Below are 16115 nucleotides of genomic sequence, written 5' to 3'. Positions count from 1 at the left end.
TATTGCTATTGTTCCTTTAAATAGCCCCTCCCTTACCCACAATGCCCTGCACTCATTTGATTGACACTTTCAACTCATAACTTGAGAGTCTTGTCATCCATCGTCTCATATGCTAAAGACAGCATCATACCGCAGAGCGTGATATTATGAAAATATAATCTGTACTGTGATTGTGTCAAGTCCATAGTGAATTGTCTCAGTATGAACATCCTCTACTGCTGTGGCATGATATTTATACGCAGTGTACAAAAGGTGACAGACAAGGACAACTGAAATACAATTAGCTATTAAAATTTCCCTTTTAGACATGCTGTTTTCAATATCCTGACAGTTCTGCAATAAAGATGACCTCCATTTACATTCACTGACGTGAGAATGGAAAGACTGACAATAGCTGTATAATATTTAAATATAGCTTAATATTTAAAAGAAAACATAATGAAAGGAGAGCAGAATTTGGAAGCAAAAAGTTCATAGACGCAAGAAAAGGGATATCAGTATTGAGTGTGACAGAGATGATGAGGAGTATGATATCTGGTGTGTGTAACAGCACCATTATAATGAACAGAATGGCATGCAAAAAACAAAAAACTAAAACAAAAGTCACTATTATATTGTTATTGTACTAAACATAATTGTGTGAAACATTATGATTATTTTTTTAACAAATTGCAAATTAAAAGTTTAATTTGGCCATCCAAATGAACCAAATTAAATTAAATTAAATTAAATTAAATTAAATTAAATACAATTTATTCATTATATCATAAAACAAAATTAAATTAAATTAAAATGTAATTTAAACAAATTTTTTATCAAATTTAATTAGAAAATTAAAGTAAAATGTAAATAAAATGTATTTTAAACAAATTACAATGAAATAAAATGTAATTAAAAATAAAAATAAAATGAATTAAATGTATTACTTTGTTTTTATATAAAATAATAAAAAATAAAATACATTTGACAAGAAAAGCAGGTTCATATAAACATGGTTTGTGCCAACATTTTTTTTTTTTTTTTTTGTGCTGTGAATTGTTGGCGATCTTTGAGTAGCTGAAGCCATCAAATTAATACTATAAATTATTATAATTATTGAATAGTGACTATATGCTAATGGATGAAGGTCTGTATGCTGACTTCCATACATGACAACTATTATTTGGATTTCAGATTATATAGTATTAGTAAATTCATCAACTGATCATATCTTCCCTATGATTTTATACTGCTTATACTGTATGTAAAGAGGGAAAGTAAAAAAAAAAAAAAAAAATTAAATTAAAATTAAAAAAGTCTTAAATATTTCATTGCGTACATACATTCTTATCCATCATCCTGTACAGTTCACTCAAGTCATGACTGAATTGAAATGCACAGAAAATGACAAACAAACAAGCGAAATGAAAGCATAAATCATGTAACCATACAAATTGTTTATGAAACACTAGACACAGTATATGATTATCATCTTCTGCTTGGCCATAATGTCTCAAGAACATCAAATCAGTTTACACAGCATATCTTGACACTGATTGATCTGTAAACCAACAGTCAGTTATTTCTACATAGAAACACAGAATTTATTTTACTAAGAAAAAAAAAAATATATATATATATACTTTGATATTGCAGAGAAGCAAAATAAGATAAACAAGCTTCAACATTAACCCTGTTTCATGAATAAATGCATGAAACCCATAAAATTAGTGGTAAAATCTACATTTCTGTTACATGTAAAGTACAGATGTGCTAGATATACAAAATGAAACCCAGAAAATGTGTTTCATTTTACAATAATCATTAATAACTTTACATTTTATTATTAAAACACTTCCAAAATGTCACATATCCATGTTGTACTGCCACTTTTAGCGATAAAAATAAACGGAAAAGGTAACCAAGAATAATTGTCTTTTTTTTCTCTCTCCACCCTTCATGCTGACCTTTGCCTCAGACTTTGTACACACTGGCATCTTTAGAAATGAATAGCATCAAAAATGTTTTATTGAATACATAGATGTATAAAAAAGCTGTACAAAGTTTGTTCTAGTATTCACAGAGCACGGTAAAGTTAATGTCCAACATGCACAAGTACTGAATAAAGCTTGAAACCTTTGTGTCCGCATGAGCAAAGTCCTTGACATGGCGGAGGCTAGAGTTCAAACGTCGATGTATGTAGGAAGATCTGATGAGAATTTGACACGTGGATGAGGATTGATGCATTCTGGGAATTGCAAAGAGACAACATGACAAAGAAATCTAAATCACTACTTATTCTGTTCTAGAACTCAATTGCACAATATATACTAATAATTATAAAACGAATGGTCTTTCTGTCTTGGATTTTATTTTAATTACTATTATATATTATTTTATGATGATGATTATTATTATTAAATTATTTGTTATATATATATATATATTTAAAAATATATATGTTTAATATATTAATAGCATATTCATATTTTTACTGTTTTATTTATATCACCATGTAATTTTTATTTTTATTTCCGGGAGAATTTGACACATGGATGAGGTTTGATGCATTCTGGGAAATACAAATGTACACAATGAAAATGAAAATGTATTTATAAGGTTTCAGAACCTTAACTCATCTGCACAATTTTTTTTTAATAAAATGTAAGGAAAAAAAAAAAATATATATATATATATATTTTATATAATTATATATAATATAATTTTATATAATATATTATATCATTTAGCTATATTTTTTTTTTAAATATGCAAAATTATATTGTGTAGAGAAAACACCATTCTGTCTGTTTAGAGAGGTACATTCTTCCTTACTATCTTTCCAAATGTCAAACAGCCTTATATGAGTGTATCAGTGATTCCCACAGCAGCCTAGAAAGCTGAAATATTTCATAACCTGATGTTCTGTTGATTTATTATAGGCATCAAGAGGTCGAGCTGTGCCCTGCAATTAACAAGGCCCTCTTTACCAACAAAAACTGGTGAAGCCATTTTTCTTGGAAGTGGGATACCATGCCACGACTGAGACGAGTGACAGGTACAGTGTGAGTCCAGTAGAAGATGGACAGTGTGGTACTCACCGATGGTCTGGGTGTTGGGCTCTGTGTCCAGAGGCTCCAGTGATGTGAGCAGTTCTCTCTGAGAGCTGCAGCTGGGTGTGCTGTCAGTGGGAGAAACTGGACTCTGGATCATTTCTTGCTCTTTTTCGTCCTGCATCGCTGCATAGACGTGGAGGCCTGGGATCTTCCTTGAGGAAAGATTTACAATGAGACACAAGCAAACAAAGCTTGATGCTATGAGACATGCTTGGGGAATCAGCCAGAGAGAAATGAGAAAAAAAAATCAATATTGTCAAGTGTTAAGCAATCATAATAACTGAAGGGGAAAAGTCTCCTAAACTTTTAGAAGTTACCTTTTCGATTTTTTAGGAAAGTTGCAAGTTAAATTATGTTTTTTAAAACCTATTTATCAAGAATCCATGTTTTTTTTCACAGCATATTTAGCAGCATAACTCTTTTCATAATGCAAAAATGCTTTTGAGAGGGAAATCAGCATATTAGATTAGATAGGATCATGAGACACTGAAGACTGGAGTAATGATGCTTAAAATACAGCTTTGCATCACAAAATAAATTACATTTTAAAATATGTTCAAATAAAAAATAGTTATTTTAAATTTTAATAGTGTAACACAATATTGCTGTTTTTACAATACTTTTTGAAATCAAAGAAATGCAACTTTGGTGAACACACACACACACACACACAAAAGCTTTTTTTTTTTGTATTAAAATAAAATAAAAAAATACAGAATCTTATATATTCTTTATGCATTTTTAAGGCCTTTTTTTTTTTTAACCAAGATAAGACAAACAAGCTACAGTAGTGGTAAACGGTCATCTACAGTGACTAGCAGACACTTATCTTTCAGCAAGGACTACTGGCCGAACATTACCCAATTAATATTCATGAGTCGAGCTGATAAGGTTCGTAATGTGCGCTTCCGCTCTTTTTCCGAACTTTCTGATGGCCCTGACATTATCAGCTTTTCCATTCACGTCATTCTGTTCCTTTATCACTGGAAGCATGCGTTTATAGTTTGTGAGTGCGGTACAGTCCGTTTACAAGCCGAGGTCTGGGATCTGCTTCAGGGAAAAAGTTGTAAAAGGACATATGAACAAAAACATAAAAATAAAAACTCTATGTGAGAAGTCTCACTTAGGAGTTGATAAATCAAGGCCTCCCTTTAGAGAGGTGATTTTATCCGTCTTGGTCTGCATCATTACGGAGGGAGTAAGCCACGTAAGCAAAAACCTTAACAAGAGGATTCAAAAGCAAATTTATTGTGCTAAATACAACTGGAGAGGGATTTAGCAGAAAGAAAGCAACACAAACGGGCAGCTCATTAAAATGTGATCTAGCACCCTCATTAAAGGACTGGTTCACAGAAAGAAACTCACACTCATGTCGCTCTAAACCCATTTACATGCATTTGGCAGATGCTTTTCTACTGAGTTTACTGTACTGCAACTGCAATTAGTCCTCATGGGACATGAGGCTTTCAAGCTTCAAAAAACGGCACAAATGCACCATAAAAGTAGTCCATAGCACTTGTGCTGTATATTTAGGACGTTATTCACTGATCTTCTGGGAATTGAGATTACAACTCATAAATGAATCATTCAGATTCATTAATTTATATATTTTTTAACAGGAAGTTCTTCCTGTTCCTTCAGTAAGTGAAAAGCCGGCTGTAGCATCACGGAAAGCCAGACTGCCAATGTATTAAAGCGCTGGGAAATTCTTGGCACTTCTGTTGTCTCCAGATCTTGTCTTATTGAACTCTTGTGCCCTTTTCTCTCTGTCCAGTGATGGAAATGGTGCAATCATTTAACATTTCATAAAGGTCAACCTGAAAAACTCAAAGGGCTAAATATTGATAATGTCTGTGCATTGACTGACATTTCTCATTTGTTATGAGCACTTAGACAAAAAAAAAAGAAAAAGAAAGAAAAAAAAGAAGGTTCTACAACAGAGAAAGGGTGAATCACCACTTGACATATCTGCTCTGTGCTTTACATTGTTTCGTGAGATAAACTGAGCCACAACTTAGTATATATATATATATATTTTTTTACGCGTTAGATTAATTAATTATGGAGAAAAAGTAACGCGTTAAAATTATACAGTCGATTGATGACCAATATGAGGCAGAGCAACAAGTTACTGTGTGAATGAGCCTAGAGAATATCCCCTAAAATTCAAGATATGGGGCAAAATACCCCTGTTTGAAAATTTGTCTCATATTTACATCACATAGTTAAAAATATCACACGAGCTGTAGGCTAAAAGTGCAAGATCACACCATGTGCAAATGTGATACACATCTTATACAACAGTTCATTAAGGAGTTAATATTGTGTTATTTTAGACACAATGTTGTCTGTTTTGCTCAATTTTGCCAACCAAAATATAAAGACAAAGCAGAACTGTTCATCCCCGATCAACCCACAGCGGCATTTCATTTCTTAATCCACGTTTTGAATGAATTGGGTGAACCATTTGGCGAGTTGAACCATTGGCCATAGTCGCGTTGGTTTTGAAGTGGCGCTGCACAGATCCATCGTGTATGACATCAAAGTACCGCGAGAGCGATTCAAAAGCACAAGCAGGCGTATTCTCTCATAAAATCTTGCGGTACTTTGAAGTCACACAACGATCGTTCTGATGGTGATGACCCGTTTCAAATCGAACAGGCCTAATAGATGCGTTTGACTTGAAGCGGGGCTACAGACAGCGATCAACGAGAGTAGCCACTTGCAGTCAGGGCGGAGTTGAAAACGGTGCCGTCAAGCCGGACACTTTCTGCTCCCGTTAGTGATGAATCTGCAATGGACCTCGAAACACTCTTGCGGTACTTTGATGCCACACGTGACAGTCATGTGGCGACGGTGCCGTCACAAGTCGGACAAAATTTCTACCCGGCATGCACTGCTTCAAGTCAAATTGCAATCGGTTTGCGCACAGGGGGGCATGGTTTCAAGTTTTTTTTTGGCTAGCGGACCCCCACCTGCTGTTAGCATTCCACTGACTCCCATTCATTTTGGCGTCACTTTGACAGCAAATAACTTCGCATCTAAGGCGTTTAAAGACTCCATTTGTCCATTAATTATTTCTAAAGAAACAAGAAAATGTATAAAAGGCTCCATTACCCTCTATCTTACGTTATGGTCCCGTAGAAGCAGTTTTTGTAAAAAATAGGCTAATGATTGTGTCATAACCAGCGACTCTTTGTTGCACAGTAGAGAAATTACCGTATGGACAGGAGGAGAAGCTTGCAGGCAATCTTTTACTGTCTATGAGGCTATCGGGGGGACGTGGAGGCATAAAGTCAAGGGAGATAATTACTCAGAATACTTATCAAAACTTGCTCCTGTTCACACACTTCTCTGCAAGATTCGGTGGGTGATTCAGATTTCTCTTGGCACAGCGATTAGAAGACGTACAGGTTGCTCACGTGACATCTACACTGTAATGAATTGCTGTAAAAATTACAGCATTATTTTACAGCCGCGGATTGTTTTTTAATAATACAGCATATTGCTGTAAACTGCAATGCATTCTGGGGTCACGTGTAGGTCTGACTCAAATTTACAGAATTTTGCTGTAAATTTCAAATCTTCGGAGCCGCATCGTCAACGGTCGAGGAGATTAACGTTAAAGACAAGAGGAGTGATTCACAACTGTGGTAAGTGACTTCAGTTTTTTATATTTCTTGTTTGGTAGTTTATAGTATATGAATGCATCTACATTCGCGGATTATATTGGTAACCCCAGATTCAAGCATCATCCGTCCGCGGGGCGCGAGGCAGAATTGCGCGGGGTTTCAGTAGCGCGGTCGCGGTAGGATTTCACACATCCCCCGGCGCGCAGCCATGGACAGAAAATCTCTGGAATCCTTCGTTATGAATGACATGTTTCAGTGCTAATAGTTTATATTCACTGTAACTTAGTGTTTATCAGCACACTTCGTCGTGATTATTTTATGATGTAAAACAACTTTGCACATGCAGTCATCTGTTAACACGGGCGCCGAAATAAAACGCGTTTCTAAAGCCTCGCGGTCAGTCAGGGTCGCTCATGGAGGATGTGTGTGTCATATAATTTCTCAGTGGTGCTTTTCTAAGAAGTTTACGTAACCAGTGAGATGTAGATTTTTTTTTGAGCCTTTGCTAACTTCAGATAACGTTAATGTGAAAACTTTAACACATCTGTTTGATATAAAGTCTGCTTTGTATAGTTAGCCTTATTTATTACCTTAGGGCGACCAAATACGTTTTCCTTGAAATTATTAAATATGCTATTTATAGATATGTGTCTATATTTATGTCGGCAGGCAAATCTTGTGTGTATTTTGGCACAGGGTGCACAAAGGCACCTTATCAGTGCGGTGACACTTGAACAAATGAACTGATCATGCGCGACACTGACCAATAAACAAACGAGTTGTTTTATTGCGTCTATGACTTGAATCTTATCATCAGTTGAAGTGATGGGAAGTTCGGATCATTTTACCGAATCGGTAAAATGAACGAATCTTTTTTCGAGTCATTTCAAATGAACGAACAACCAGAAGGTTCAGGAAGAAAAAAACAAAGTGCTTGCAGTCTGTTTCACATTAGGAGGCATTTTGCTGCATAATCGATCCACCACAAACCATATGTAACTATGGAAGCTCAACTTCCATTAAATGGACTGAAAACGCTCAAGTAACGTTATAGGTCTCAAAACGCTTGCTCTGCGCCATTGGATACACACCATAGACAGTAAAATAAATATGTGCATGTCACAGACTGTCCGGGCATGCACTTCCGCGTTTCAGAGATCCGCCTTTTACTTTCCGTCAACATTACATTAATTAACGTTTAGAAAATTTATTTTTGACATTTGTGAATAAGTTCAGAATCGTCTGCTTATGCATTGCGATACATTTAAGAATCACATTTTTATCCCACCCCTACTAAATATAGTATGTAATGTAAATGTAAAAATCTGAAATACAAAAAAAAATAATAAAAATAAATGGTATAGGTATTAATTACTATTGTGATATTGATTGTTATAGGAGACACTTTGACAAGTGGGCACTGGATGCTGAGTATTGAAGGCGAGGTGGTGTGTGAGGGCACTCAGCCCAGTTTCCTGTCCAGCCTTGCCACTCTGTTTGCTGCTTATTACTTGTTTAATCTTGAGTACCAGGAGGAAGCAGTGTGTACCTTGGAGTTCATTCAAAGGTAATGGTTGAATTCTAACAACTTCAGAACCAGCATTTTATAGATAAGTTATATCAGAACATTCCTTTTAATAATGTTATGTTATCAGTGTTATTTCTGTTGATGCCTTTAAAACAGTAATTCTCAAAGTGTGGTCCGCCATCGCCCCCTAGTGGTCCGCGAAACGATGACCTAAACTAGGCAAGTGTTTGGAGCCAGACATTGATGTGTGATAAGCAGCACCACCCGTCTCATTAATATTCACGTTAAGTTTTAGATGGAAATCTTAAAATCTAGAATCCACAGATCTATTAGTTTTGTAATGTACTAGTTTTTGTTTCATGTGTAAAATCCTAGTAATTTCAGTGATATTGGACATTAAGGGGAACATTCTTTCAGCATTTTATTGTTACCATAGTTACAACCATAGACTTCCTATACCCACCACCTCAGTTTTAAACTAATGGCTCTTTGGAATGGCATTAAGTGGGACCTAGGCTGTTACAGTATGTTTAATTGCAGTTTTTTTTTCCACATGTGCAGTGTGTTGTTCATATTAAGCTGCAACTCATTTCACATTTACTTTTTCAAATTAAATAAAAATGTATATAATAATTTCTGATCATATTATTGCATTTGTGTTTGAATAATTAGTTTTTTTACTTGAAACAGTTGCATATTAAACTTAAATTTAGCTTATCCTTCCTATTTTGTTGGTTTTTGGGGGCGTGTTAGAGTGGGATTCTGTTAGGTGGTCCTCAGAAAAAAATTGGAAGATAAAGTGGTCCTTGTGCTGAAAAAGTTTGAGAAACACTGCTTTAAAACAATGTGTCTTAACTCGAGAAGAGAATATATTTGTCTCCCTATTTACACCAGCAAGCTATTGAGTTAAATATGTTTTTTTATTTTTTATTAGTGGACATCTCCAACTTTCTTGGAGGTCCTAAAACCGATCTTAATTACATATTGTCTGTTTCATGACCCTTTAGGTGCTTTGTGGGCATAAATCCAGAGAGAGGATCAAAGACAAGGGAAAAGTGCCATAGAAATAAAAACAGGACAAGTGATACAGAAGAAAATGTGTGGCAGTCAACCCACATGTTGCCACTCTTCTGTGCAAATTCCAATGGAATTTCTGAAATGTAAGGATACACACACACCAAGATTGCGTCTTCCTTTTATTGTTCTCTATCTGCCTTTGACTGTACCTCTCATCCCTCTGTCTCTCTCTGACTGTACCTCTCATCCCTGTATCTGTCTCTGACTGTATCTGTCCTCCCCCTATTTGTTTCTGAAAGAATTATTATGTTTTGTAATATATCTAATGTATTGTCCTCTTTACTCTTTTCAATATTTCTAGTCACACTTTGAATCCTGGGATGGAACTTCATCTGGAGCATAATTGTTATTTGGTTGATTTTTATCTGTTTGATGGAAAGTTTGTATGACTTCTGCAAGTGCGCGGCTCCTTCCGGTCAGTCATGCATCACTTTTTTTTTGTATGACTTGTTTGGCAATATTGGTCTATTCCTTAATGATGATAGCTATCTGAAAATGTCTTTGTGGTTTTTAAAGGATTAGTTCACCCAAAAATGAATATTAAGTCAATAATTACTTATGTCGTTCCACGCCCGTAAGATCTTCGTTCATCCTCACAACACATAATAAGATGTGGCTCAGTGAAGCGTGCATTTCTAGCAAGATCATTTCTTTTTTTCAATGCCCAGAAAGCCTCTAAAACATTTAAAACAATTCATGTGACTACAGTTGTTCAACCTAAATATTATAAAGCGACGAGAATACTTTTTTTGCCAACCCCCCCCCCCCACCCCCATCTCCCAAAACAACGATTTTATTCAACTATATCTAGTGATGGGCGATCTCAAAACACTGCTTCATGAAGCTTAGAAACTTTACGAATCTTTTGTTTCAAATCATTTGCTCAGAACGTGTATCAAACTGCAAAAGTCACACGAACCATTGAAATTTCAAAACACTTATGACGTAACGAAGCCTCATTTACTGAAATCATGTGACTTTGGCAGTTTGATATGCTCTGATTTGAACTCAAAGATTAATAAAGCTTTGAAGCTTCAGTCATTATTTTGTTTTTTGGCACACAAAAAGTATTTTCATTGCTTCATTACACTAAGGTTGAACCACTGTAGTCACATAAACTGTTTTAAATATGTTTTTAGTACCTTTCTGGGCATTGGAAAGGGAAATGATCTTGCTAGCAATGTAGGCATCACTGGGCCATCAGGTTTTATAAAAAATATCTTAATGTGTGTTGTGAAGATGAACAAAGGTTTTAAGGGTGTGGAATGACATGAGGGTGAGAAATGACAGAATTTTCACTTTTGGGTGAACTGTTTTAATATGACCATGTTGGTCATGTTTCGGTTATAACGCAGTTTGAATATTTCTTTGTGTCAAGGTCCATGATGGCCAATATGTTCCAAGTAATAAAAAAGAAATCATGCCAAAATTTCATATCCATTAAAAAAAAATGAAATAATTTTAAAATAAATAAAAATGAGTTCAAAATAATATACTTTTTATGTCATTTTTTTATGTAAATTTGAAAGTGATATATAACATTTTGACCTGTTTTTTTTTTAGATTTTAAAAATGTTATTTTTTTATTTTTTTGGTGAATTAAGTTATGCATTATATAACACTTTATGCAGTTAAAGTTAAGTCAGCAATAGGGAAAATATATTGTATGCTATCATTTTACATACTTTAAATATAGCAAATACACACATGCTTTTTTTCAAAGAATTGCTTTGCACAGTAAACTACTTGAATGTGTGCATTTGCTATTTAAATAATTGTTAAATGCCATATACAATGTATTAAAAATGCAGTATATAATATATTTTTTTTTGTAAAAATGCAGTATACAAAATATAAAAAAATTACTGTAAATTTTACAGTAAAATACTGGCAGCAGGGTTGCCAGCCAGTTACTGTAAATTTTACAGTAGTCTTACTGTAATTTAATTTACAGAATTTTACTGTAATTGAGAATACAGGAAAAATCTGTAAATTAAATTACAGTACGACTACTGTAAAATTTACAGTACCTGGCTGGCAACCCTGCTGCCAGTATTTTACTGTAAAAATTTACAGTAATTTTTTAACAGTGTACATCAAGTCTGCGCAGTACGCCTGAACCCCAGGAAGTGCGTGCTTCTTATTAACTTCATTTTTCTCAGTTGAAACCAGGGGTCGCTGTGTCCATTTCTTTTACTGTCTATGTCTGCGCAGTGCTGCGTGAAGTCGAACGCACCTAATGATTCAGTGAACCATTCATAAAGAACCCTTTACTTCACTTTTGAATGAATCAGTCATTTGAACGAATCAAACAAATGAATAAATGACTCGTTGGCTTAATCATTAAGACATTTACCACCACCTACTAACAGTTTTAGTTGATTATTTAGAGTATCATTTAATTAAAGCAATAATGTAATATTTTCATAGTAATAATAATAAAATTAAGAAAATAAGTTATTAAAGTTATAGTTCACCCAACCAAAAATGACAATTCTGTCATCATTTACTCACATGGTCCAAAAGATTATATGCAATACATTTTATCAAACAAAATATTTCTTGCTGAACCTACTTTTTGCAATCTGTTTGCTGCTTTGCAGTACAATGACTTTAAATGATCTTTTCAGAGTAATTTCTCCAAATTTGATGTGCGATTAATTAGATTAATTACCACATTATGTAATTAATTAGATTAAAAAATTTAATCACTTACCAGCCATAATACACACACACACACACACACACACACACATACATACATACATATATATATATATATATATATATATATTACTATTTTAAAATAAATAAATGTTTTCTATTTGAATATTTTTTTTTTTATGTAATGTGTGTAAAACGTGATTTTATTATTATTCTTATATTCTGATTTGCTGCTTAAAAAAAATTATTATTAATATTTTATATTGAATCGTATTTTGAATCAAATAAATGCAGCCTTGGTGAGCAGAAGAAACTTTTGACTCGTGGTGTATATTTAAAGGAATAGTTCACCCAAAAATTTAAAGATCTGTAATAATTTATTCACACTCAAGTTGTTCCAAACCTGTTTGAGTTTTTTTTTCACAAAAGAAGATATTTAAAAAAAAATTGGCAACCAAAGTACTGACCATTGACTTTCATAGTATGGGGGGAATAATACTGTGGAATCATCAACATACCCAAAACTTTTGTGCTTGACAGAAGAAAAAACTCATGCTGGTTTGGAATGACATTATTCTTTGGTAAATATATATGTCTTGATTTCTTCATTAATAAATTGTAATCTTTCAGGCTTCCCCAGACTCTTGTCACTAGACATTTAACCAATTTAGAAAACTTACCATATTTTAAACTGATAATAAATTGATTATGATCTATTGACTATGATAGGTTTAAGGTTTAAAAAAGGATGACAATACCTTTTGAATTTATAGATGAGGAACACGGCTAAACCCACCACCACCACAGAGAGGAGCATGAGCATAGCTGAGCCACTGTGATTCTCACTTGTGTCCACTAGAGGCGCTAGATGCAGGGGAAAATAAGACAAGCAATTGTTGTCAGTGCACAGTCTGGCACTCCTATTAATAAACCGTCACAAATCTCTAAAATTAAAATGCCTCAGTATTTATAGAAAATAATCAATTGTACAATCAATGTCATATGGGAACTGTTAATCCAAAAATTATAATTTGCCTTCTCTCATTCATATATGAAGAACAGTGTTTGATTCTAGTTCATTACCTGCTGATAAATGGGCAGCGTATACTGTGATCTGGACTCCTGGTCTGAGTGTGAACTGAACCAGATTCTGATTCAGAGCGCTGAGAACCAGTTCTGAGAGCTGAAAGCAAAATCACATACTCATCATATTCATACCACGCTGGATGGGAAAACACTGCCTTGTTTATAATACATCCAAATCTATTAAATTAAATGACACAATAAGAAATAAGACACTTGTGTCCGTAGGTGTCTGATTTTTTCTGATTCTGAGTCCTGATGCATTGAGGCAAAACGTGGGATCTTCATGTTGTTTGTCGTACGTGAGCCTGTACCACACTGAGAAGACGTTTCAACATAAATAAACTCTATCACCTTCACTCACAAATAAAGATATATGACATAGGAGGGAGATCTCATTTAGGCCTAACATCTCTCTCCTCTCCCTCAAACACACACAGAGCCCTTGACAGCCAGGCACTTTTATGTATGCATAAATCTTGAAAGCAGATAGTTATTTCCCTCCCAAATAAAAACCTTGTTGGTTTTCGTGCTCGATTATCGCGGATAACATTTTTAAGGGTCATTCTGAAACAGGTGCTTAAAGGGATATTTCACACAAAAATGAAAATGAGATGTTTATCTGGTTACCCTGAGGACATCCAAGTTGTAGGTGACTTTGTTTCTTTATTAGAACACAAATTATGATTTTTAGCTCTAGTCGTTGCAGTTTCCGAACCAACTATTGCATCCAGCTGCCGCTGATCACTGCGTGAGTATAAGAGGGCAGCAGGTGCAATGCATACCAGTTTTTCGCTGAGGAGCCGAGCCGGGAACCCGGCAGCTCAGCGGCGGTACAGCAACCATGGCGACGGGATGTGGCGTCTCCGTTCCCTCCTTCAGGGAACGAGGGTTACCATGCGTAACCGAGACGTTCCCTTTCAGTCGGTCACTCTCGACGCCACGTCGGATGACCGACGAATATGGGATCCCTATCAAAGCGCCATGGGTGCTGCCCCTTCCAGTGCCCTGTGCGAGCCGCCTGCGCCCCTATTGGGTGTAGGCCGGGGCTCAGTACCGAGTACCGCTTAGGTCTCAATATGGAGCACAGCCTTCCATGGTTCTCACGGATTCATCATGAAGGCCTGGCGCCGGACGTTCCGCCGCGTCCAGCTGCCTAGGGTGATGGAGGATCTCAACAGGGTCTACAGTTCGGACACTCTGGAGCAGTTTTAGCAAGCCGACACTAACCGGGGCCTCTCAGTGCCACTACCCGTTTGAGGTGAGAACACAGGAGGATACCGGCTCTACACGAAGGCTATAGAACCTAGCGAACGTGTTAGGGGTCGCCCCGCCCGCAGCTCTACAAATATCTGTCAGCGAGGCGCCACGAGCCAGCGCCCAGGAGGATGCAACACTTCTAGTTGAGTGAGCTCGCAGCCTGAACGGGCAGGGCACATCCTGAGCCTGATAAGCCAGGGTTATGGCATCCACAATCCAGTGGGCCATCCTCTGCTTAGAGACAGCATTCCCCTTCTGCCGGCCTCCGTAACAGACAAAGAGCTGGTCTGAGGTCCTGAAGCTTTGCGTCCGGTCCACGTAGCACCTTAATGCTCGAACAGGACAAAGCAAAGCCAGGGCTGGGTCTGCCTCCTCCAGGGGCAGCGCTTGCAGGTTCACCACTTGGTCTTTGAAGGGTGTAGTGGGAACCTTGGGCACGTAGCCAGGCCGGGGCCTCAGGATTACCTGGGAGTCAGCCGGCCCGAACTCTAGGCACGAATCGTTGACCGAAAATGCATGCAGGTCCCCTACCCTCTTGATGGAGGCCAGTGCAAGCAGGAGCACAGTTTTCAATGAAAGAAACTTTAGCTCAACTGAATGCAAAGGCTCGAATGGGCCCTGCTGTAGTGATTTAAGCACTAGAGACAGGTCCCAAGAGGGTATACAGGGGGGCCGGGATGGATTTAACCTCCTGGCCCCTCTAAGGAACCTGATGATGAGGTCATGCTTACCCAAAGACTTCCCATTCACAGGGTCATGGTACGCAGCAATAGCGGCAACCTGGACTTTGAGGGTGGAGGGAGACAGCCTTCGCTCCAACCCTTGCTGCAGAAAGGATAGCACGACCGCAATCGGGCATCTTCGGGGGTCTTCTCGGCGAGAAGAACACCACTCAACGAACAGGTTCCACTTCAAGGCATAGGCGTGTCTCGTAGACGGTGCTCTTGCCGAAGTGATTGTGTTAACTACCTCTTGGGGTAGGTCACCTAGAACCTCCGCATCCCGTCCAGGGACCAAACATGGAGTTTCCAAAGGTCTGGACGCGGGTGCCAAATGGTGCCCCGTCTCTGAGTCAGTAAATCCCTCCTCAGAGGAACCAGCCAAGGAGGGGCTGTCGAGAGGAGCACTAGTTCGGGGAACCAGGTCCGAGTAGGCCAATATGGCGCTACTAGTAAGACTTGCTCCTCGTCCTCCTGGACTTTGCACAATGTCTGTGTGAGAAGGCTCACTGGGGGAAACGCATACTTGCGTAGGTCCCGCAGCCAGCTGTGTGCCAGTGCGTCCGTGCCGAGAGTTCCCTCGGTCAGGGAGTAGAAAACCTGGCAGTGAGAGGTCTCTGGAGCAGCAAACAGGTCTACCTGAGCAGCTCTGAACCGCCTCCAAATCAGCTGGACCGTCAGGGGATGGAGTCGCCATTCTCCCGGGAGCATTGCTCAAGACAGCTCGTCGGCTGTACGACGGAGCAGGCCTGGAACGTGAACGGCACGAAGTGACCTCAGAACCTTCTGACTCCAAAGGAGGAGGTGGCGGGCGAGTTGCAAGATGCGACGAGAGCGCAGACCACCTTGGCGGTTGATGTACGCAACAGTCGCAGTGTTGTCCAATCGGACCAGCACATGCTTGCCTCGTAAGAGACCTTTGAGACGGTTCAAGGCAAGGTGCGTTGCTAACAACTCTAGGCAATTGATGTGCCACTGCAGCTGCGGGCCCGTCCAAACCCCTGAGACTGCATGCCCGTTGTACGTGGCCCCCCCGGCGGTGGTGGAGGCATGCGTG

At 37.7% G+C, this 16115-nt stretch overlaps 1 protein-coding gene across 1 annotated transcript in view; it reads right to left on the bottom strand.

The window, feature by feature from the left end:
* Positions 1–1933: 1933 nt before the first annotated feature.
* The window catches only part of LOC113088978 (VPS10 domain-containing receptor SorCS1-like), a 58947-nt gene continuing 44765 nt past the window's right edge, over positions 1934–16115 (bottom strand). The window contains exons 22-25 of the mRNA XM_026255874.1: positions 13080–13179; positions 12755–12860; positions 3081–3247; positions 1934–2227 (exon numbers count right to left, since the gene is read on the bottom strand). Coding sequence (XP_026111659.1) covers positions 2163–2227; positions 3081–3247; positions 12755–12860; positions 13080–13179 — 438 coding nt within the window. The 3' untranslated portion in view covers positions 1934–2162. The remainder of the gene's footprint in view (positions 2228–3080; positions 3248–12754; positions 12861–13079; positions 13180–16115) is intronic.

This window comes from Carassius auratus, unplaced genomic scaffold (genome assembly GCF_003368295.1).
Source record: "Carassius auratus strain Wakin unplaced genomic scaffold, ASM336829v1 scaf_tig00047793, whole genome shotgun sequence".
NCBI classification, from domain to species: domain Eukaryota; kingdom Metazoa; phylum Chordata; class Actinopteri; order Cypriniformes; family Cyprinidae; genus Carassius; species Carassius auratus.
This window is presented reverse-complemented; position numbering and strand designations above follow the sequence as displayed.